At 51.9% G+C, this 24,511-nt stretch overlaps 1 protein-coding gene across 5 annotated transcripts in view; it reads right to left on the bottom strand.

The window, feature by feature from the left end:
- SNX19 (sorting nexin 19) overlaps positions 1-24,511 on the bottom strand; it is a 98,376-nt gene that overhangs the window by 60,946 nt on the left and 12,919 nt on the right. The window contains exons 9-13 of one of the 5 annotated variants that reach the window (XR_002432591.1): positions 20,615-20,799; positions 19,853-19,940; positions 17,606-19,225; positions 6,843-6,917; positions 4,301-4,380 (exon numbers count right to left, since the gene is read on the bottom strand). Coding sequence is in view for 1 of the 5 variants with exons in the window: in XM_021375746.1 (XP_021231421.1) it covers positions 19,090-19,225; positions 19,853-19,940; positions 20,615-20,799 (409 nt within the window). In the remaining 4 variants the exon portion in view is untranslated. Of the gene's footprint in view, positions 1-4,300; positions 4,381-6,842; positions 6,918-10,898; positions 19,226-19,852; positions 19,941-20,614; positions 20,800-24,511 lie in introns of those variants that run through there. The other 4 variants (XR_002432593.1, XR_002432592.1, XR_002432594.1 and 1 more) reach the window with 4 other exon arrangements.

A 24,511-nucleotide genomic window follows, 5' to 3' on the forward strand; every position in this document is an offset into this window, starting at 1 on the left:
GAGAAGTCAAGGCTTGCTAGGAAAAGGGAACAGCAGAGCTGTACGGAAGACACGCTGACACAGCCCACATCTAGAGGAAAGAATAACAGCCCCTCATTTTCATGAGCATTAGAGCTCACAGCACGCTCAGTCTCACAGGAGTTCTGGTTTCAGCCCATTCTACCATTCACACACCGTGTGCTGGAGATCATCCTGCAACACATCATCAACATCTCCAAAGAATCCCAAGGTGACTGCGTTTAAAATGAAACTTGCAGTACCCTCCAGGAAAGCCTCGGAGCTGACATGCCCTGGGTAATGGAGACAGCAACCCATTTCAGGACGAGCTGTTGCAAAGCAGCAGCCTGTGGTGCTGTGCCAGACTCTTTGCACTTGGGGGAGAAACCATCACCTTTCTGTGGTTTGCCCCCAGTTCACATCACACCAGCTCCAAAGCAGCAGCCTGGTGGGTTTAGCTCTGCAAACCCTGTTTTGGTGGGTGTTACCATGCCTGATGCTCCACAAGCATGCATTATCATGCTCTTTAGGCTCTGCAAGGCAGCAATTGTGTCCTTACCTTACACAGAGCCATGGCTTGCCTCAATCTGTATTACCTGAAGCCAGCTGCGGACACACACCTCGCACACCACTTCAGCTTGAGGTATATGCCCAAGGACACCAGCGTAGCATGGCAGCTATAAACCTCACCCCTGTCCTGTTCGTGGCAGAAAAACATCCTCATAATACTACAAAGCACTCAGCTCGAGATATTAGAACAGCTGACATCAAGGGACAGAGAAGGATGCTCCAAAAGGTGCTATGGATATTGGTCAAGAGAAACATCTCCAGATGCAACTCTCATTCAGAATCCGCAGCATGAGATGTAAGGCAAGCTGTCAGCAAGTGACTGCTCAGAACTGGGGGTCTGGAAATACTGCTTAAAAACCTCAGTGTGGGGCATCAGAGAGGAAAGAGCCAAGGGCTGCCACGCCTCAGCACTGCAGTGCATTGGCAGAACTGCGTGCAAGTTCCAGGGGTGGGCACGAGCTGTAACCAGAGCTGAGTACTGGGGTGACCTAAGGCACAGGCTCAATTGGAGCTGCCTATGGCTGCAGGAGGGTCTGTGCACCCACATGACCGAGGGAGAACCGTGGATGGGCAAAGCACACACAGCACCTGCTTGTGCTGTGCCTGGATCCAGTCAGCACTGTCAGCCTCTCACTTAAAAAAAAAAAACAAATAGAGTTTTCTCCCATCCAAACCTCTCTCCTTCCCCCTCTGAGCTCATTCATGGCTCAGGCTCCGGGACAGCTGCCTGGCTGCCAAGTCCCCCCAGCTCACTCCTCGCCCCAGCGCAGAGCAACATGAGCAGGATGATAGCGGGGCCAGCTGTGAGAAATCACTGCACCACTCAAAACAACTGCAGCAAAGAGCAAGCAGGGAAAAAACATAAAACTGCAGCAAGCCCCTCGCTCCTTCCCCTCTGCCTGCCCATTGTGGTCTCATTGTTACAGTGAACCTTAAGTCACCAAGCGAGCCCCGGCCAAAATGACAGCTCATTAGGAATATTTAAAAAACTACAATGGGTGGGGAGTGAGGAGCCCAGGGAGCGGGCGGTGGATTTTTTCACACCTAGGTGATTGTTTAGAACACAGCTCAGGTCGATGGAAGTGACCTGGATCCTGGCTGGGAGCAGGGCCAGCAGGCTGCAGTGTGCAGCCCCCAGCTGCTGCAGAGCCCCGCTGACATCCCCGTGCTGCACAGTGCGAGCTGGGAGCCTGCAAGGCCTTCTAGGCATTTACATTTCATATGGTCTCTGCTTCCAAGAGTTGCCATGCTCTCAACCTGCAAGCTCAACTCAAAGCCAGAGCCTTCTCTATGGAAAAAAAAAACAACACAACCCTGTTTGGCTACAGCTACTTACTGTCCCCTAAAACAAAATCCACAGGAACCGTTTTTGTTTAAATGAGAGCACAATGAAGGCAACGATGTCCATGCTTGTGTCTGTGGGAAGCGTACTGTTTCCCCACGGTGTCTTGCAGAATGGGCTCCCAGCTGTCCTCAAGTGACACCAAACATCAGCACAGAGACGCTGGGGGGGATGGAACTGCTCACCAAACACAGAGACCGGGAACAGCACCACCTCAATAGCTTGGCAAGGCAGATGGGATTTGGAAAGGCACACATCCCCAGGAACCCCACTGACAGGAGCTTTGGCAGTCAGACCAACTCTGGCTTGCTGTCCCCAAGAGGACAGTGGTGCTGGGGACACAGGTGACCCCAGGCAAGGCAGGAGCAGCAGTCTGTGTCTGCACATGGTGTTGGGATGGGGCTTGGGATGCCATGGGAGCTGCTGCTGGTGACAGGACTGCGTGGGAAGCTGAGAAAGAGCAGCAGCACTCAGGCAGTTAAGAACGTAATTTTTTCTCAGCGTATCACCTTACTGCTGCTCCACAGCCCTCAAGGCATGTCCTGCAGCCCCTCTGTGGCAGGGGAGGATGGGGCCCTGCAGCAGATTTTAATTTCAAGCCACCCCCAGGGGGTCATGCTATCGTCCCACTTTCCCTGTTTGCTGGCTGGCACAAGCTCTGGGTGGCATGGCACAGCTGCTCCCCCTCCACACCTCCTGCTCACGTGGGATTCCAGCCACGGCACAGAGCTCTGGGAATTTCCCTCAAGGTTTTCAGAGAGCCTCTGCCTCTGGGGTGCTCAGATGCACCCTGAGAATCAGCACCCCTACGACATGCCTCCACCCCTCCTGTGCACCGTGTTAGCTCCAGAGAAACAGCAGAGCCCTGATCTGTCAGCTCTAGTTAGCCTTGCTGCAGGCGCATCTGATGAAGCAGAGCCAGAGGTTACGCTCCCTGTTACAAAGCTGGAAATAAGGTTGCAAGGAAAAAAGAACCAACAAAGCTAACAGTTCTAGGATGGTGCCTGTCACCAGGACACCTCCTGAGCTGTATGCACCTTCACCTCCCTAACACACAGTGGTGTTTATGTGCAGTGTTCCTCCAGCGTGAGCCCTCTCCAGCTTTACTCCCCGCTACAGGGCAGGGCTCCAACCCTGTTGTGTGGCCATTCCCAGTGCCCTGCCTCTCCTGGCTGCGGACTAAGCACAGGGGAGAGGAATAGGGTTTCACCTCTGCTGTGCAGGGGACTCCTGGCTCTTCAGAAGTAGCACTGATTGCACACGTTTCAGCAAGCCCACAGGCTCCCACATCCTCTCAGCACATGAAGGAACAGCTGACTGTTAGCTAGTCAGGAGTCTGGTCCAGATGAACTCCTCCCTTCCTGTCCTCTGCCTTCCAGAAAGCCGCTCTCTCCCTTTGGACAAGTTGATCTCTCACCTACAGCAAAGGCCCTGCCCTCTCTGGTGAGAGCAGGAGCCTCTCCAACCTCTTCTGAGATTGCTGCTCCTTACCAAGCCTCCAGCAGAAGCATCCTGACAGCCCGCTTCCCTGCACCACCTCTTCCCACACCACAAGCTCACTGCCACCAGGTGGGATGCTACAAACCTATCTCTGCCCAAATGCAACTCTTGGGCGACTGATTTCTTTCTCTTCCACGCCTTTATCCTCTGAGGCTTTGATATGAGCACAGAAGTGAGGACAGATGAACAGGCTGTGCCCTGTGGGACAGCGATTGCAGGATGAGGTAAGGCAGAAGGAAATGGGTGCTGCAGTCTGAAGGACAGCTGTAGTTGTTCCCAGGATCCGGAGCGAGCTAATTGATAAATACCAGAGTTGGAGCTAGAGGAAAGCTGGGCATTCACAGCCAAGAAAGCCTAAGTGCTTTGGAAGACATTCTGGCCTTTGTTGCACAATTTCCATGCAAAGCACTCACTGTACTCAGAGAGCGAGAGGTGAACAGGGGATAGATAATGCACAGCCCTCACTCATTGCACAGCCCAAAGCACAGCTCAGCGCCGTGCTCCAGCTTCCCACCTAGCAAAGAGCACAGCCTCCACAGCCAGCACTGCAGCTCGTCCTGGCAACTGCCACTGGAGAAAGCAGAGCAAGGAGCAGCAAGGTTTCAGCCTCAGAGCAGCCAGAGGCATGTGGCACGCTCTGCAGTGGCTCTTGTTGCTCTCACAGTGCCCAGTGCCCTTTGGAGCCTCAGGAGATGGTCAGCAACAATGAGGACCTGAGCATGACTTCACAAAGGAATACTTAAGGACAGCCAACTGAGAGGTAAGTAGAAGCTAGCTAGAAGCATTGCAACATTCAGTAAGCCAACCTGTGTGCACCTGGACAACAGCTACATGCATTAACAGAAACCCAGGCCTATTCCCACCTATCAACAAGTTCAGCCAAACCTTACCTTATGCAAGCAAACAGCATCCCAGCTCCTGCCAGCACTGCTGCCCGATGCTCAGGATGATGTGACCACCACAGAAAGAACCTGGTAACAGGAGAAAAAAAGCTGTAAGCCTTCATAAAGGTCTGGGCATAACATGCTCATCACCTCCTTGCTTCTCCTCAAGGCTTTACCTTCCTTTGTCAGCCCAGCCTCCCACCCCAGATACAACAACAAACATACCCAGAACACTGCCTTGGCCAACCACTCCTCCAAAAAGCCTCCAGCCTTGGCTCAGTCTGACTTATATCAGCTCCCCAGCCCTCACAGCCCTGCGAGGACAGGTGATTGCTCTTCTCCAGGTGGGACTGGTTTGTGAGCCCTCTCACCCCACAGGTGGCCTGGGGAGCTCTTCTAGATGCAATTTGAGCCCCAGTGGTTGGCTGATTCTGCAAGACTTGGAAAGCTCTGTATTTCTATGCTTCCCAGCCACAGCAGCAGGATGTAGGCAAAGCCTGCATGTGCACAAATGTACAGACATACGTGTGCACGCATCAAACACACGTGCACACCATCGTGTGCAAATTATCTGTCTTCCGTTTGTGTTTGGCTTGGCTGCACAGCCTGCTCTCTGTGGGCTCAGCCAGTGGATATCCCGGCTCAGATAAACAGCAGACAGCTGCTGGGAGCCAGAGATATTTTGGTGATTAACAGCTGTGTGGGGCTATGCAGCAGAGCCCCCCGACCCCTGCGATCCCTCCTGAACAGGCTGTTTCTTTTCAGATTTCTGTTTGTCAGGGTAAGGCTGGAAGTGATCAGAGGAGATTCTCTGCGAAAGTCACAGGTGGGAAACCTGGTGAGAAGGAGCTGCAGCCCCCAGTCCTGCCCCTTCCTCAGCTGCAGCAACGTTTGAGCTTTGTCAATGGCTCTTGCACAGCACCGCAGCGCCAACTGCAAAAATGAGACCGCTCAGTTCAAGCTTTCCTGAATTCCCTAAGGTGGAAGGGATGCATAGTTGATCATTTCCAAAGATCACGAGGACAATCCAGTATGGTGCTCTGGCTGGAAGGAGGGCTTCTTTCTGCTAGAGAAGGGAGCAGAAAGGGATGGAAATCCATCCCCGGTGCGGGATGCCTTACTTACAAGCCAAAGACTTTTTGATGGATGAAGGGGGTGAGAAGTAGGAAGTTGCTCACAATGCGACTATAAAAACAAAGTCAAGAGATTAGTTAATAATGTGTGGTCTGAGAAAACAAACGCGTCTTCCCATAAAGACCCTACTTCAAATAAACTGGTGCTGTTGTCATTAAGCCCTGCCATCTGCATGCCTCCTCTCCACTGGCTCTAGTGTGAAATTTAAAGGGACCACTGAGTGGAGGAAGAATCCCCAAACATCATCCTGTGGGGTATTTCAAATCCAGATGTGGCTGAAAGGCACCGTGATATGAACTCCTCCTTGGGTAACATTGGTATTGAAACAGGTTGCCTGTAGCTGAATGTCCTAAGGCAGGAAGGAAGCCTACACTGAAGGGGCTGAGTTCATAGAATCATAGAATGGTTCGAGTTGGAAGGGACCTTGAAGGCCACCTGGTCCCACTCCCTGCAATGAACAGGGACACCCACAGCTCCATCAGGTGCTCAGAGCCCCGTCCCCTGACCCTGGGTGTCTGCAGGGATGGAGCACCACTAGTTACAGGATGGTCTCTTCAAAAGGCTGACGGCTGACAAAGTCAGCAAGCATAGGTGCATGGAAAGGTGGCAGGGTGTGCCCATGGGGCTCTTGTCCTCCTTGTTTCCCTCTCAGCTGCCAGCACTTGCTGGGGAGCAGAGACCTCCCTGGCTCTGCTCAAGTCCTGCCTTCATGCCTGACTGCAGCTCATCAGGGCCCAAAGTCTATTAATGAAACAACTGAGGCTGGGAGCAGCCTCTGACAGTTTAACTGATGGTAGTAATTAGGGACTAGCCCACACAGCTTTTCATTAGTGTGCCGCACTGCACAAGACTTCTTATGACTGTTGAGGAGAGACTGTGCTTGACGTCCAGCAAATAGGCACGAACACCCCCAGCCTTCAGGGAACGGAGGGCAGCAAGGCCTGGTGTGAACAGGGAGCTCCCTGTGCTGCATGGATCCCTGGGCAGCCATCAGAGCAGTGCATCACACACTCCATTATCCTTAGGGCAGCACCTGAGCTCTGTGGGTGTAATGGATAAATGCACCCCGACGCAGCAGTCTGCTGCGCATTCAGGTGTGCAGCATTTGCAAGGAGGGGGCAATGCTGTTCCTAGGCTCACAGATGTGCGCTCCTCTGTGCGCTCTCAGAGCAGAACGAAGATTCCTTGACGGGAGGTTTGGGTTCCGGGGGCACCCAAGCCCAATTTCACCCCATGGCACTTTGGATGTTCATCATTTCCCAGACTGTTGCAGCACCCCGATTACCGCCCAGACCCCGATGGTGCAGGCGGCCTCTAGGCCTGTTTCTTTCTCTCTGGCCAAGTCACACATCCCAAGGGCAGCCTGACCTCTCTCTGTGATCCACTGGTCACTGTTGCAGCTGTGACTCACTTACCGGCCTGCTCTGAGCACTGGCGTGGTGATGCTGGGTATCTGAGGTGTCTGCATCACCTCCTCTGGTTATTCCTCCCTGAAAAATTAATGTATGTATATATATTTAGAAACAGGAGTGTTTTACATAGGAAACAACTAAACGTATCCTGAAACACACTCATTTTCTAGGTGGCAGGGAGAGTCCTCTAGGCTCCCTGCCTTCTTCCTCCCTTCTGCCTTCCCAAGCAGAACCTGCTTCTCTCTCCCACCTCCCAAACAGGGTTTTGTTTGTGTCAGTTTCATCTTGCAGCCTCAATTCTTCTGACTCCTGGGCAATGTCTGCTCTGCTCGTAGCTGTTTGATGGAAGAACTTGTGATTGTAAATGGCACAGGGAAGGAAAGGGAAGTAAACTGCTTATTGTGCCAGAATCGCTCCTGGCACTCCTCCCATTTCTATTTTCTCTTACTTTATAAAGCTGGAATAAATCAGAACAAATTTCCCCGAGGTGAGCAGCACACCGACACGCTGATGGAAGGGGAGCAGAATCAGCACCTCAGCCCCTTGCGCTGGTCCAGGCAGTGCACTGGGAACAGAGCTGTCCTGAGCTGCAAGTGGTGGGGAAGGGGAATAGACTCCGAGTGTTTATTAGCAGTCATAACCTTAATCAAATAACACTCAAGGATATGTAAAGAAATCTGTTCCACTGCAGCCTCCCAAGCCAAATAAAGGAGTAAATGGGACTTCTATCAAAAATCTCTTTTAAAACTCACGCATGTTGGGTTCTGAAAAATATCCCCACTTCTTGGGGAGGAGCCAAAGCTCCAAAGGAGCCGCCCCAGAGCGAACCCGCAGCCCTTTGTGCCCAGCACTGGGCCTGATGTGGCCAACCCAACGCACTGCAGAGCAGCGATGCAGTGGGAGGAGGAGGATGCTCTCCCTGCAGACACCAAACCAGCCCCGAGGCATCTCCCAGCTCAGGGATCTCGGGCAGCAGGAACCTCTTTCACCCTCTTCCCCCCATCTATGGGACCGCTCTAGTCAACGTTTATGTATTACGCACGAAGACATGGGAAAAAAAAGAAAGAAAAGAAAAGAAACAGACTCTGTGTAATAGAGGTGCACGTAAATAATCACCGGCCTAATCCCCTTTGACAATGAAAGATATCCAACCAGAAAATGTTCAAGTCTGTAACTCAACCTGAAATTTAAGCACGAGGAAGTTGTGTCAAAAGGGGACTTGGGTTCCCATAAAAGCCTCTCCGCTTCCAGACCCTGGGCCCCCAAGCCAAAAAAACAGAGCCAACTTCCAGACATAACATCTGAGAAGTGCAGGCCTCGCAGAGGGACTCGCTAACCGCTGTGCAGAGACAGCCACTGGGAAGGCACGGGGCGAGGGGCTGCGGGGCCCGGTGGGCAGCGCGCTGTGCTCTCCGTCAGAGGCCCCGTGGGATGTGCTGTGTCGTCCCTAGGAGATGCTGGTGACAGCTCCCACCAAAGGGTCATCCTAAAGCAGGCTGGGCAAAGCCCTGGAGAAGCTCTTGTGCAACCCCCCTGAAGTTGATGTGTGAGCATAGCACTTAGCTCGGTGCGGGAAGAGGAGCCCCTGGGCAGAGAGAGGTGGATTAAATAACCTTAATTGTGGTTTCAAGCCTCCTGCTGCACTGCTTCTATCCCACGGAGGATACTGAGCGTGTGAGGTCCAGCGTGGAGAGGGGAAGTGCTTGTCCCTCTCATCCCACTCCCTGCAGCCTCATTAACTCCAGTGGAGCGGGTATGTCCCTCTGTGAGGACACCTGAGGTTAATCAGTGGTCATATGAAAGAAGAGAAGCAACGCGAGCTAAATGCTGGGCTCTCACATCACCTCGGTCCTCTCCAGCTCAAGCTCCCATCCAAGCCAAGGTGAGCCACTGGGCCTTCAGCTTGCGCTCCCATTGCCTCCACACCCCTAAAACAGGCCCATCTGCTGTGCCCCAGCTCCGCATGCACACTGCACCCTCTGCCTGCACACAGAGCACCAGCATCCTGGTGACAGAAATACCGGGAGGGGAGTCCTGGGAAAGCAGGCACAGAGCAAAGCTGGTGCAGCTCAGTCGCAGGACTTCGTGGTTTCCGTGCTTTGTCCGTCTCTACCCGGAGCCTCTAAAACACACGACCCTGCTGGTGTTCCATTTCTTCCCCCGGCAGCATCCCTCCCGATACGCTGGGGAGTTTCTCTTTGCTCGCTGGGAGTTTTCCAAGGAGCCGGTTTCTCATCGGAAAATGCCGATACGCTGAAATCAAAGCTCTTGGCGGGAACGTAGCAGTGCCAGGGGATCTTCCATGGGAAAGTTTTCTTCAAACCCAGGCTGGAGTTTTCTGTGCCCGTGCCACCTGGCAGAGCAGTGTCCCCCTGCGACGGGGACACCCCCACCCACCTTCCTCTCCCCTAGGACTTCTGCCATGAGTAAGCACGGCCCGGGTCAGAAAGCACCTGAAGCAGGGCTGGAAATAGGTTCGGATTTGGGAGAAGAAACCCCCCCGGAGAGCTGGGTCCTGCTCCGCACCCGGCTCCCGCTCGGTCGGGTGCCCTTGTCCCCACGTCCCCACAGGCTGCCTGTCCCCTCGGCCCTTGGAGGCTCTGCCATGGCTGAGACAACAGCTCCACCGTGTGCCTCCGCAGCACCGGGGGAGATGCAGGGACAGCCCGCAGCTCCCTCTGGCGGCTCCCGCAGCATCCCGGAGACGAGGATGGGGATGGAGGGTAAGGGAGCGCGACCCAGACCCGCAGCCTGCCTGAATCCCGGCTGCAATTTGCGGGGACCGCTCCCGGGCATGGCAGGAGCCCAGCAGGAGCTCACACCCGGTTTCAGTAAATTTATTACCAAAAACCATCGGAAGGGTTGTGGTCCTTCTGTGCTCTGCTGCTGCAGTGCCGGGGCCCCTAAGTCCTAATCTTGCAGAGCTGGGAGGGATTTATCCCTGTTTGTCTCTCTCTTTTTTTTCCCCAAGCCATTTTTCTCCTTCTGCAACCGCTTTCGAAATTCACACTGTGATGACTGGGGTCCTTCTGAGGTTTTTACCAGAACAATCCAGAGGGCTGACAGATAGCAAAACCTCTTGGTGCTGCCTTATCTGCCGGTGCTCGAGCCACGCTCCAGGCTAAACACAGCTGCTGCCAAGCAGGAAAGCTGAACAGTTGCTTAAGGACAATACCATCAACAGAACAAGTGCAACGAACTTGTTGCCCAAGGAAGGCAACGCAGGCGCTCCTGCTCAGCCATGCCCATCTTATGCCTGGATGCTCAGCGTCCCTGTCCTCCCCACAATCCCAGTTCTTTGCTCCCAGCCTAGCACCCTCCGTCTCCCACAAGCACAGGGTGTTTGGGGGTATTTGGCTGAGACCATCAGGCAGGACCTTGGTGCACTTGGAGCAGCACAAGCTCACACTGAGCTGCTTGCCCCCAGCGGCCCTCGCCACGCACGCTGAGCTTCCCAGGGAACATCGCGCCTGACGGCGTGCCAGCCTTGCTCGCTGCCGATGAGATAACGTCTCTTAAATCTGGATCTGTGACACGAGAGTGTTCAGCCCTGCTTTGCCTGCGGTTGCGTTCCAATTTCAGGACAGAAAATGACCAGGAGAAATATGAGAGGTTAGTGACATTCTTGGCTTGGAAATCATCAGCCCGTCGTGGAAAGGAATGCGATCGAAAAGAAGCATTGCTGGTGTTTGTTTTCAAGCCCTTGGTGTGTGATGCACTTGAATACACAGTGTTCTAATGCAGCTTTTGGGCTTCAGGTGAACCTTGCTGAAAGGGGTGGGACAGGTTATTTTTGGCAGAGGAACATTTTGGGCCAAGAACTGCCCTTAAAAAAGATCCCAATGCATGATGCCTATTTATGCTGCTTTCCTGGGGACAGGAGAGCCAAGCGATGGGCAGCCCTGCATCCTGCTTGCCCATCCATCCTGCTTGCCCCTGCAGCAGCACTGCCCAGCTCCTAGTGCTTGCCTGAAGGGACTGGGGGGATTCACACAGCCCACTGGGGCTGCTTTCAACACGCACACGAATCTGGGAGAAAACTCTCTAAACATGCAGGGGTGTGTTTGTGCTTTGTCCTGGAACCAACAGCCATGTGCTAGTTTATTAGAATTCACTCGCACGGACAAAAGCAAAACAAAAGCTTAACACAGCTTGACGGAGCCCAGAGCAGAGCAGGTTCGTTAAGGGCACATTGCCTTTTGATGCGGTGATGAAGTGCAGTGCTGGGAAGGCTCTTTACCAATCAATCACGATGGGAAGGCTCAGGTCACTTGGTCTTCATCACTCGTTACAAAGGAAGCAACAAGAAGCCATCTCCATCCTACCAGAACCGCTCTGTCGTTCCAATAGCCCTTCTCCATGAGGGGCAGCTTCCCCTTTGAGGCCACAGCCGTGGGGCAGAGGAGGTGAGCTGGGCGAGAAACGCAGCGCGCTGTGTGCGACACGTGTTCAGGAGGAGAGGGAGGAATCCAGCAATTTTTGTTGGTGTAATCGCACAAAAATGTTGATGGGCGCAGGAGCACGCGCTCTTTGCGCGAAGAATTCCTCGCATGGCCCCGACTGCGTGCAGAAGATAGCATCAGAGATGAGACTACAGAGTGCTAGAGCCTCGAAAGGACTCGGTTCCCTCAGCAGCCATAAATATGAGCAAAACAGAATACAGAATCACAGAATCGTGAGGCCAGAAAAGGCCTCTCAGACCTCCAACCCAACCCCACCCCACCGTGCCCACTGCCCACGTCCCTCGGTGCCACATCCCCATGGCTCTGGAACACCCCCAGGGATGGTGACCCCCTCCCTGGGCAGCTGTGCCAATGCAGCACTGCTCTTTCAGAGAAGAAACTTTTCCTAATACCCAACGTGCTGCAGACACCCCATTCAGCAGCATGCTCAGTGCCTGTGGTTGCCACGAACAAGTTGCATCCATCAGAAAGGGGACATGGCCCAGGCACTGTCTGCCCTTTGGGAAGAAGCCCTGCTTGGTTCGCTGTGCCGAGAACATCCCATGCCAACCAGATACGGACAAGATGAGCCACCGGGACCATAATTTGATGTTAAGTGACACAAGCTCAACTCCTGTGGCTTCTTCTCCCCATTCCACATTGTGCTCCCTCGGGCCCATCATCATCTCGCAGCCAGCAAGCAAAGCTATTAAATATCAAGCGCTTCCCACGAGCTGACATCTCTAATCCCCGTGCTGCCATCCCATTTCACACACCGGCGGCTGAGGCCTTTCCCCACTGCGAGGGGCTTTTTGCCCCCCATTTCTCTGGTCTTATTGCTCCCTCCCACTCGCAGTTGAGAATTAAAAGACATAATAAAGGGCCCTTGAGCCAGAGGTGGGGGGGAAAAAAAAAAAAGCAGGTCCCTTGTTCGAGCCCAGGATTCATCTGCCTCTCCCTGTGGAGATGAAGAGGCCCTTTCACCCCAGCAACCAGAAGGCTGGAGCTGGATATGTGCTTACGAGCGCGGCCGTGGCTGGGATCTGCCAGCCTGGGGCCGGATCCCGGTGACGTTTCCAACCCAGATTAGACGGCACGGTGCAAAACGCATTAGAGCCCCGGCCGGGCGCGTTGCCGGGAGATCTCCCCTTCATAAGGCTGCACGCCTGGGAGCGAGCTGCTGTAGCTATGAAACCGCGCACACCGCGGCTCCGGCCCCTTTCTGCAGATTAAGGTTAATAAGCGGCTCCCGGCCCCTGCGCCCACCCCGCGGCCGGAGGTGGGAGCCCAGCTCCTCTCGCCTCCGCTTTTGTTCTCCGCTTCTGCCGAGCGATTTTCATTACAAATATCCTCTTATGGGGCGCGCACGGGGAGGGAGAGAGGGGATGGAGGAGGGGGGGGGTGGCCCACACAAAGAGAAAAGCAGTAATTACAGGGCAGGGGCTCCCGGCGGAGGGATTGGTGTGGATTCGACATGGCAGCGGTTCACACGTAGGGCCCCTCTGGGGGCCAGCTCCTGCTTCCATTTCATTAGGGCACGCTGAGCTGCCGGGGGAACTTCTGCCCCGAAACCAGTTCCCAAAAAGGGGACAGTTGCACTTCTTTTATTCTCACTCAGAAAGCAATTTTGCTGCCTGCCCCAGGAGCCCCCACCGTTGCTGCGGTACGCGATGGGAAGCGCTGCGTGCTCTGTGTGCTTTAGCAAAAGCAGGAGGTGCTGAATCAGCCCCTTCAACACCTTCCAGCCTTCTGCACGAAGGCTGTGCCCTCAAGTTGCTCGCTAAGAGAAACAAACTCTGTTCTTCGTTTTGAAAGGGACGTGAAATAACCCACAGACATGGATGCGAGTAAAGCCTCGCAGGATGGAAAGTTGGTCTTCTGTACTCTCTTGCACAGGTAGCACAAGGAAGCTAATGCAGGAGATCTGAGAGAAGGAGCCATCAAACCACCACCTCCACTGTGCGCGTAACAACAGATCCCTCTCCTACCACAGAATCACTCAGGTTGGGAAACACCTTTCAGATCCCCAACCCTCCCATCCCCACATCCCTCAATGCCACGTGCCCACAGTTCCAGAGCACACCCAGGGACGGTGACCCCTCACCCCCTGGGCAGCTGTGCCATTGCAGCACCACTCTTTTGGAGATGAAACTTTTCTTAACATCCACACTGAAACAACTGGTGACAAGTACTACAGAATCCCTGTCCCTGGAAGCTCGCACACTAAGCCCTAATCTGTGCACCTCCATGTGCCAGCATCCATTATCCTCAGCTCCAGTGTAAGGCATGCGGTGACTACAACTCATGTCTCAGGTAACCCCACTGCCTTGCTAAAAGCAGGCCAAAGCTCATGCTTTGCCTCCTTGTAAAGACGCAGCCAGATGCAGAACTCAGACCCAAGTCCCGCATGCAGTTCCCAAACATGCTGAATTCTGCTTTGGTTCTGTCTCTTAATTCCCATCATCTTCTCTTTCTCTCCTTATTTACTCATTAATTTCCACAGGTTTTAATTTCCCGCAGCCCGAGCCCTGCTGAGACTGCTCTGCCTATATGGGATTGCACAGCGCAGCCCTTCCTTCTGCAGGGAAAGGTCAGGGATGGGGGTTTAGTGCACCGAGAAGAAAGGCAGCAGCAGACAGAACGCTCATAAAGACCTGGCTGCGAGCTGTGCTGAGAAAATGTCAGGCTGGGGAGGCCGCAATAGCTTTAATCTGCAGTACAAGGGGATTAAAAGACTCGTTCTCACAGGACAAAAAAAGAAAGGAGTGGAGCGGAAGGAGCCAAACAAGGGGAGAATGAAGGCTGCAAGGGGAGGAAAGGAGAAAGTTAAAGAGCTCAGCTATAAAGAGCATCACAACTCAAAGAGCTCCATCTTCCAGCGTAATAAAAGTGAAGTGGCCTGCATGGAAAAGGGGCTTCAGCCAATGGCTTCGCTTGTGCTTTTTCACACTAAGCACACACACTTCACCCTCCTTCAATCAAGGCAACTTGTTATGTTTGGCTTTGTTGATTTTCAGGGGCAAAGGAGTAGGAGGGGGAAAACAGAAGGTTAATGAGGCTCTGCCAGATGCAGGACTCCAGAGGAGCTGTGGGTATTATATTTTTTTAAACAGTGGTTTGTGGTCTTTGATCCTCACCCCCGCTGGCCCTCCCTCAGGATGGCCCTCAAGCCCCCCCTGGTCTTTGGGGCTGTGAAGGAGCCCTGGGGGCAGGAAGGAAGCAGGAGCATTGGGGGATGCTCTCCTCAAGAAACCTTTCAGCAAAGTTGCAGCAACCTTTTCAGCAGCTCAGTAAGGCCAGGAGATGCCAAGAGCCTCCTTGGAAGGGGAAGGAAAAAAGGCAGCTTTAAACACTTTGCCAAGGGAAAAAAAACATCCAATCCCAATGCATCATTTAGGAGAGACAAAGACCAACGAGCCACTTACAGGGAGAAGCAAGCTGCACTCCAAAAGGGAAATGAGGCACTGAAGACAGCTTGCAGTACTGCTTAGCTAGCAGGGTTTCTCTAGGCTGGATGCAAAGCACAGATCAAGACAGGACTGCAAGGAGGTCAGGGCCCATCCCCATCAGCATGCTGCCAGTGCTCCCCTTGATGGCAGGAGGTCTCTTCCACACCTGTATGTAAGGACACACTCCAGTCTTTATCAGCTTTGAAGACCGGGCAGCACAGGGTGGTAGAAGAACCATGATGGAGTCCTGGCTTTCCCTCATTGCCACCCACACCACCCTCAGGACTCTGTGCAAGCAGAGGTAGGCTTCAAGCAGCCTAAACAGGACAGGGATCACTTCTGCCATCCACTTTCCCAGCTCAGCAGCCTCACACATTAGGGGAGATGCTCTAGGACAACACCAGTCACTGACAAATGTCTAAGGCTGCTTCTCTCGACTATTTCACTATTCGAACAGCTTGGGCTGCCCAGCCCTCTGTGCACAAGTCATACTCAGAAAAGAACTGTAACATAATAAGCAAGCTCCAGACAGGAATTAAAGTACAGCATATCCGGTGGAGACAGGGGGCTGGAGTGGCATTAAGGTAGGAAGAATATAATTACCTGAACTGGACGGCAGCCAGGAAAATGGTATTAATTTATTTCAAGAAAGCCAGAAGTGCCCAAACCTGAATTTTACATTTAAATCCAGAAGATGGAGAATCACAGCGTCCCGATTCCCTTCTTCCAGGGTTTGGCTGGAAGGGAAGGTCACGGGATGGGTTCTCACTGCCACTGCCTGCGGCCACAACACACCTCACCTTCACCTGGGAAGCCCAGTATCATCCCAGCACAAAGCCCTGGAGCTGGTCTCTGCTATAAGGCGCACACCAGTGAGGCAATGCCTGCACCATGTACCATAGGAAAACCCACGTCCCATTCCACACAGCTCACCTGCAGGCAATAAAGCCACGCTAGGTCACCACCAGTCACAGGAAAGTTCTCTAGACCATAGCCTCTATTTGATCTGCTAATAATTATCCGCTGTTCTGCAGAGATAAATGCTTAATCCTCTGGTTGTTGACACTGGAAATGGACCAGTTGGGCCTGGGGTGGATATCATACAGGGGAACTTGGCTGCAGCTCTGATCCTTGCATCATGTGCTGTGCAAATGTTCACTGGCTTATAGGTAATGGATTTCATAGGGTGCATGGGATCTTTCTATGGCAGGGCTAATCTAAAATAATACATGACCCAAGCATTCATTGTATCAAGTTTTCCTTCCTTCCCAGTGCTTTTTCTTAGATTAACATTTCAATTTTCTCTTTCAGACATTCCTCCCTCTTTCCTTATAGCTTACCAGCTTTTTCCTCTAGGACTGGTGTCAAGGAGAGCTTCCCAGGCAGCAGTGCCCAAGGGACACTGAGATGGGCCTGCATGACCCCTGCTCATCTGGGAGCCTTGCTTCCTTCCAAAAGATCTCCACATTGCTCCTCTGGTTTCACGCTCACTGGGAAGCCTAGATCAAGAAGTCTGCTGGTCAGGGAGAAAGGAGCAGGGCTGATGGTACCCGAGAGAGGAAAGCTGTGTACACTGTTTACACACACAAGCAGCCTCTGCCTCCAGGATGCTTTTTTTTTTGCTGGCCTTATTTGCTTTACCAAAGCAGTATTTCCAACCCAATGGAAATAAACTTCCAGCCCACCTGAATACAGAAGTTTGCCATTGTTGTGCTCAACTTAATTTGAAAGTGATAGTGAGACAAAGACCTGGCATCAGAAAAAGAGCTGAGTTTCTTATTGGATTTTGTATTGCTTAACAACAAGATACAGAGAGGGGCTACTTGTTCCTACATTATTCCCAAGCAGCTTCATCCTGGCTGTGAGAACAGACTCATATCTACAAAGGAGAAAATGGGAGCTTGAAGCCCAGCCAGTAAGAGCTGGAGAAAGGGCTGTGGCAATCCTGGTTTCTGCTTTCCTTGCTCTAAGAAAAGAAAGGGGGTTCTGGAGATTAAATCCAAGATCTCACAATCCAAACTCCGGGGGTCTGCTCCTGACTCTGCTGCTGATCTGCAGCGCGTGCAAGTGAACTTACTTCACCTCTGCCCCAACTGCTCCCATGCAGAATCAGGGAATGGATTGAGTTGGAAGGGCCCTTTAGAAGTTACCTGGTCCAACCTCCCTGCAATGAACAGGGAACACAGTGGGGATGTTACTACTGCACCAAGCCCACAAGATGCAGGCTTTGCATGAAGGGTGCAGGGCACACACACGTGCCCCAAGCAGTCGCCTGGTGTAACCACAGATCATTGTCACAGCATTCCAGCCAAGTGCCAGCTCTCAAGCTACGTCCCTCCAAGCCCGCCAGCGGAAACCACAAATTATTTCCATCAGGAGGATTAAATATTGAGCTGCTTGCCTAGTGCCAGAGGTCAGGGTTAAAGGCATATTAGAGCCTCCTGGCAAAAAGTGTAACCTTGTCCTTCCAAAGACACATCCAGTGTTTGCAAGGACTGTGCCAGCCTCTGCCCTCAGGTGGAGCTGGTAGACTGCAGACTGCAGTCTATCTTTAACTGATTCTCCTCAGCAAACACTTAATGATATCCCTAATCAATGACAGAATGCAGCCTTGGTGCTCCAATCCCACTAAGTTTAAGAGAAAGCAATAGCAAGCAAGCACACCATGAGCTACTGGGAAGCCACCAAGCACAACAGTGTATGTGCATTGCCCCATCCCTGGCTGACAGCTCCTTGTCCTACTGCTTTCTCACACTCCTCAAGATGGGTGATGTAATAAATGGAAGCTGTAAGGAAAGAAAGAAGGGAAACAGAAGCCTGGCAGTGAAGGAAAAGGTGAAAAAGGTACTCCAAGTAGATAGCACTGCTTACCAACCTGCTGCTTGGCCATTCGTAATCATCCCATGATGAACATTCTCCAACATGTTGTCTAATCTGCTCTTATGCTCTCTAACACACGTGGCTCCCTCCTGTTCCAAACAAGTGGGCAACTCTACCACTTCAGAAGTGTCATTGCTGAGAATCTGCTCAAATTGTGCAAAACTGTGTTGATTCATTACATTGTGCCTTGTCTTGGGATATTCTGGGGACTTCCTAACAATATACTTCCTGGCACCAAGCTACTCCTTCCCAGTATTTATTGCACAACACAGGCACATACACACCAGAAGCATGAAGAAACACACAGCCATGTGTCCATCATTAAGCAGCTGTCTCTGGAAAGAGCAGAGGCTCTGCTGTCAGCAGTGCACACGTTCGAATTACATGATCACAGAGCTCCAAAAAACTGCATGAAAAGCACCACTTGGTACAGTAACATGGAAATTAGCTGAGATCTTGCATGCTTTCCTCTTGCAATGCCTCCTCTTTTCAGTACTTTAATCTGTTGAAAGCACCAGGAGCAGCATCCCCTTGATTTGCAGAGTCCTGCACTGGTCAGTTTGGTGGTTGATATCCTGGGAGAAATACAGACAGGTCTGTTCGTGAGCATTTTCCTGGTCCATCTGCCCTGTCACCAGTCTGACAGAGGTAAGGTGCTGCTCTCAAGGCCATCTAACAGCTGACATCCCCTGGCACACGTTCAGCATTTCTCCTGGGCTCAGAAGTGCTCACTGCTCTCCCAGAGCTCGCTGTGATGAGTGCTGTGCAGGAGCTGATTTACTTGCTGCGTGCCACACGTGGGTCAGCTCCTTTTCTCCTATGACACAAGACTGTGTCATAGTGGCAGCAGGAAAGAGACAGCTTGTCTTCCAACTTCCCAATCACGTGGGCTGTGGGGATGAGCTCCTGTCTGACTTGAGGGCTGATGTCACATCTCCTCGCTCCATCCTCTCCCCATCTTCCTTCTGCTGAAACAGATGGCATGGGGCAGGCTGCTTCTGGGACAGCATTTGGCCTTCCTGTCACCTGTCAGCTAGATACCATCATGCCATGTCTCTGCATGCCAGTGCCAGGTGGAGCTTGAAGTCACAGAAACAGAGCTTGTGTGCCATCTGCCTTTGTACATTAGGGCTGGTCAGGCACAGAGGGCAGGACATGACATCCCAGCAGCATCTGTGGGCAGCCTGCACATCCTTCTCAGACCATCCAGCTGCACAGAAGTCAGGAATCTTCAGCTCAGGCTCTCCACCAGCTCAGCAATGGAACAGACACTACATGGCAGAAAGATCTCATCAGCCACTGACACTGGGTCTAATCCATCACCCAGTCAAAAACAGAGAAGCCTGGAAGCAGCCTCGTTTAGTTACAGCTGGAAGAATTCTTAACAAGAAGCTCCCAGACATGTTCAGTAAGCACTGAAAATTAAATCATCCCATGCCTGCGGCTTCTCTCCCTCACTGCTGGCTACACCAGCCCTTGTTAATGTGCTGCACCGCCTGCTTTCTCCAGGCCACTACAGTCAGATGGCATGACAGCTGCAGTCTCCAGCTCATCACTGGAGCCCTTCAGAACCAAGAACTCCAGCAGAATGTCCAAGAGGCAGAAAACCAGGTGCCTGAAATGGAGAGAAGACAAAGCTTAGCCAGTGGAGCCAGAAGATGAGCTCCAGGCTCACAGGAGCCAAAGGAAGGCAAGGCAGAAACACTGTCTTCAGGAGATGAAAGATCTCATGCCTTAGAAGAAGTGTTTCAAGGGATGGTTCACCCCCCACCCCCAGTCCAGGGAGTGTTTGAAGCTGATGAGCAGAACAGAAAGCACAAAAGCATCTCCTGGAGAGAGGTAGCATGTGCATTTCTCCGCAATTAATCACAGAATTATTGCTTTCCAAACACACAGCAACAGGTACGCAGAAAAACACTATCTACAAATACATGCAGCTCACTGAGTTCTTTTAAAACCAACAGACTAAACCAGGGTTTGATTTTACTTCCTTCCATGACATCCACAGACTAAGAAAGCATAACACCATAGTTAATACGATTGGCTCAACAGCTTCCAGCTACACTGAGATCCTAAAACACACCTTCACAATAATCACACCAGGTTCTCTGATAGCATATGAAGTCCGTAGGAAGATTAGCCAGATAGATTCTACATCAAGCAGCTCATGTCAGAGCCCAAAGCAAAGCTTACGGAGCCCACTGCAAAGGTTGGCAAGGTAAGGAGACTGTAACCAGTGTACCTGTTTATAACAGGATGGCCCAAGGACTCCAGCACCAGGCTCCAGCTCATGCGACATTTGTCAGTTCCAAGGATTTCTTGGACCACATCTGTCAACATCAGAGGCAAAGCTTTAGGAACAGCATGTCATCTCCTGGTGGGTGCCAAATCAAAGTTTGTGATGGTGCTCTGAGCGTGAGGCAACTTGCGCCCAACATTACCATGAGAGAAAATATCTAGGGACAAGGCTGATTGTCAAGAGAAGTGTTTCAGCCTGGAAGAGAATGTACTGGTAGCACTTTTTCATTCCCAAAGGGCTCCTTACACTCACAATTCCATCCAGCAGAAAAGTCACTTTATCACCTTTATAGCGAGAAGCCAAGAGCACTGCTCCATGACTTCAGCAGTGGTACCTCTGGCAGCAGGCACAAGCACAAGATGGCACAGGCTTTGCTCAGCCACATTTTGTTGGAGTGGCTCAGAAGAACAGCAGCTGCGTTGCAAGCACCAAGAAGGGGGACACGGCACTCCACTCCTGGGAATCACTGTGCCCTTTCTCTCAAGTTGTGCCGCTCCTTAAGTGCTTATACAAGCTGCCTAGAACTGGGAAACTACTGTTTTTGCTCACAGGAAACCACTCAGATCCCATTGGTTATAAATGCTTCCCAGCACATTGGCACAAGCAGACTCCATCACTGTAACTGTATATCCAGAGATGTCAACGCACGGGAGAGTTCCCCAGTCTCACTCTCAAGGGCAGCAGACATCTCTGGGACACACTTACTAGGCAAGATCCCCATCAGGCTCTGCAGGGCCTGCTCTGCAGCTGCTTTCTTCTGTTCCTCTGTCCTGGCTGGTTTGGGCACTTCTGGTAGAACTCCTCCAGGCCAGATGGACTCCTGCAGCAGCTGGAGGTACTGCACCCAGCGCTGGGTGCAGGTCAGGTTGACCACTTGGACTTCCAGCCACCTGCGGAGAGAGAAAGGTCAGGAGATGTCAGGCTTGGAGCAACTCTGGAGCTTTCTGCTAAAGCACTGGAGGGAAAAATCAGCTTGCTAGGTAAGTTAACGCACAGTTTTCGAGTATATATGTCAAACACTTTCCCAACTCACTCCCATAAGGGCTCAGAGGTGCCTGCAGCCTGCATTGGGGGAGATGTGTCACCACCACCCAAGCCGGCCAGGGCAAGTTTCTAAATGAACGGCCCAAACCATCTTTCCAAGGTGTGAAGTCACTTCCCTGCATAACAGCAAAAGCCATGGCCATCAGAGCTCAACACTTCCTGAAGCGCTTCTTCTCCAGAAGAAGGAACAGCCAGCAGCCAAACCCCTGACGCCAACAAGGCCAACAGGAGGGTCCCCACTGACTCAGGGCAGGAGGAGGGAGAAGGCTCACAATTTCACCAGGACTTCAAGAATCACAGAGGAGCCAGCAGGAAGGGCCAGGAGACCCGTTCCTCTTGGCAGCTGGCGTTCGTGCTTGCAATTCCGTCACCACTACGCCCCGGCAGCTCATAGTACATCCAAGAGCATGGGCTCTGCCAAGGCAAACTTTATTTAACCTGCGCTCTGCCAGACTGTCTGCATTCTTCTGCGGCGAGGCATGTAGGCCAAGGGCGCCTTTCCCTGTGCAACCAGGATAATGGGAGAACATCAGGAATAGCAACACCAAAGGTAACAGGGCAGAACGGCAGGTAGCCAGGGCTGCAGCATGCCATGCCCCTCAGCAGCGAGGAACAAGATGCCTAACTGCAGGCTTATTAAGGATGCACACCTAGGAAGGGCCAACTGCAAAAGCAAGAAGCATTAAGAAGCTTGAAACAAGCCTTGGTGCGTTGCAGCAGGAAAGGCAGTCATGGCTCGAGGGTCTTACAAGGCCCCAGGTAATGCTCCCGGTGCTGGGGAGGTTCAAGTTGGATATTAGGAAAAATGTTTTCTCTAGAAGAGCAGTGCTGCACTGGCACAGCTGCCCAGGGCAGTGTCACCATCCTTGGGGGTGTTCCAGATCTGTGGGGATGTGGCACTGAGGGATGTGGGCGGTGGGCACAGTGGGGTGGGGTTGGGCTTGGGGATCTGTGAGGTCTTCTCCAATCTGAATGATTCTGTGATACCTGTGTGTGCTGAGCAAGCCTAGCAACAGCACTGGAGGAGGAACCTGTACGCTCAGCTGGGGACCACAAGTTCCTATGCTGCTACACGATAGTACAACTTCCACCAGGGTAACAGGACAAGATGTCACAGCGCTGTCTTGTATTTCAAACATACCTTTTCCCAAACAATTACTTGAAAGAGTTTTTATCTCCAGCAATCAGTAGCTGAACACCTTGGATCACGGTAAACCTTCCAGCCATCCCCAACCAAATTAAAGTGCTAAGCTGTGGCTCCTCTAGGGAGAACAGCTTTCATTAACATGTATTCAAATACAGCCTGCTTCTCTAATTGAGAAAGCACTTGACAGGCAACAGAAGCTCGGAGACTTGGGGACAGAGCTGCAAACAGTACAACTCCGCATCTGGGGACACCAGATCCAATGTTGACTTGAAATTCACCTCAGCAACAGTCATTCACCATCCTTTAAAAGGCTGCAAAAAGCGAAGAAGCAGCGTTCTTTTTCTTAAGAATGCTCTTAAAATAGCAAAAACTCAAGCAAACAGCATGCAGAGTGAAAGCTGAACTCTGAGAAGACAGCGCACATTTCCAGACAGCTTGAGAACGGGCTGAGAAGTGACGAATGCTGGAAGGCCTGGTACAGCCAGCCTCCCATTTCTAGCTCTTTCTTTCTATAAAATCACCAGAACTAGGCAACAGGACCTCCGAGTAACACCTATAAATCTTATCGCATGTGCACGCATTTTGATTATGCAAGTGTTAGCAGGTCTTGGTTCCCACAGTTACAAAACACAGTGGATGGATTTTTCCCTGCTCTGGCAGCTCCCTGCCTTCCTGTCCGGGAAGCAAGGGCAGGATCCTAGGGCAGAAAAGGAGAAAGAGGGACCCCAAATGATAGAGCATATATGTGAGAAAGAAGAGATCAGACAAGAAAGGGGCCAAGAAAGAAGAGAAAGCAAAGCTGGGTGCAAATGGAAGATGATACACAGGGAATCATAGAATGGTTTGAGTTGGAAGGGACCCTTAAAAGGCCACCTGGTCCCACTCCCTGCAATGAACAGGGACACCCACAGCTCCATCAGGTGCTCAGAGCCCCATCCCCTGACCCTGGGTGTCTGCAGGGAGGGGGCACCACCACCTCTCTGTGCAACCTGTGCCAGTGCTCCACTACCATTTATGATAAAACACCTCTTCCATTCCAAAACTCCCCTCCCATAGTTGGAAACCGCTTCCCCCTGTCCTGTATCAACATGTGCTGTGGGTTCATTCCCTTCTGCCAGGCCATCAGCATGTGTTGACCTATGCCAAAAGCCCTGGGAAGGGTGGAGCCATCAGACTGGTGCCTCAGCATCCTTGAGTTGTATTTGCAACTCATGGAGAGTCACATCAAGCTCTGCTGACAAAACCCACCTGAGCAAGACCCAGATTTCTAAGGCACATTGACCTTTTCACCAGGCAGGCTTGCTGCATCAGCACCAGATCAGGTTTAACAGCTCAAACTTCTCATGCAGGAACTCCAAATATGTGTGGGCCCAAAGCTGACCCTCACCAGCTGATCCCAGATGATTTTTTTGTACTATTAAAGGACTAAGCATCAGATCCGTGTGCCACATCAAAAACACACCCCCTGCACCCAGGTAGAAATAAAACCAGTAAGAAACAGAAATAGAGCTATCCTTTTCAAGTTACTATTTCCACTCTGGCATTTAATGAAGAAATAACCTTAATAAGAAAAACAAACCCATCACCAAACCATCTCCTTACACTTCAGCAGAGACCAGAAATAGAGAGAAAGCGACCTGCTGGGCTCAGACATTCAAATGCTTCAATAATGCCCAATGCAAGACAGACTGCCAAGGCTACAAGCTCCTGGCCATTCGTCTGGGGGTGCATAACTTGCCCATGTTGTAAGGGTCCTCTGTCTGAAATAGCTGCTGATGGAGGAATGAAATGGCTGCTAAAAAAGAGCTGTTTTAATGCCATGGCTTAAGTTGGAACTCCAAGGTCAGCTGAAGGGACCCATTAAGACAAGAACAGCAGAAGAGCTCCGGGAATGATGAACAAGGCCTGGGTAGCACAGACCTTGGCCCTCCTCTGCACCCTAAAAGAAACAGGACTGCTAATAGGGAGCAGCCTAGTTAGGCACAGTCAGGATCAAAGCACTGTGTACAGCCCAGAGCTTACCTGGCTCCTGCAAGCAGAAAGGAGCACCTGAGTGCTCTGCCCATAGGGATCACCTGCAGAAGAGAGCTCAACTCAATGAGTAAAGGAATTGCTTCCTCTGGAAAAGAAGGATGGACTACGAATGGTCCAGCAGACCAAAACATACAGTACTATCCATGTTTAGAAACAGCTGCTAGAAGCTGAGAAACCTCTGCTCTCCTCCATCAAGGTAAGGTAGAGAACTGCCAAGTTCATTTGAGCCAAGGAATGGCTGGCTTGAGTAGGCAGGAAAACCTTTTAGCACCAGTTGCGATTACATCTGAACATACAGCAACTGTGATGTCACCCCAAACCAGGGACTGTGAGGATACAGACCAACAGCCCAGAGCCTGTGTTAGGGAGAGAAAGAT

The sequence above is a fragment of the Numida meleagris genome, chromosome 23 (genome assembly GCF_002078875.1).
Source record: "Numida meleagris isolate 19003 breed g44 Domestic line chromosome 23, NumMel1.0, whole genome shotgun sequence".
NCBI lineage: Eukaryota > Metazoa > Chordata > Aves > Galliformes > Numididae > Numida > Numida meleagris.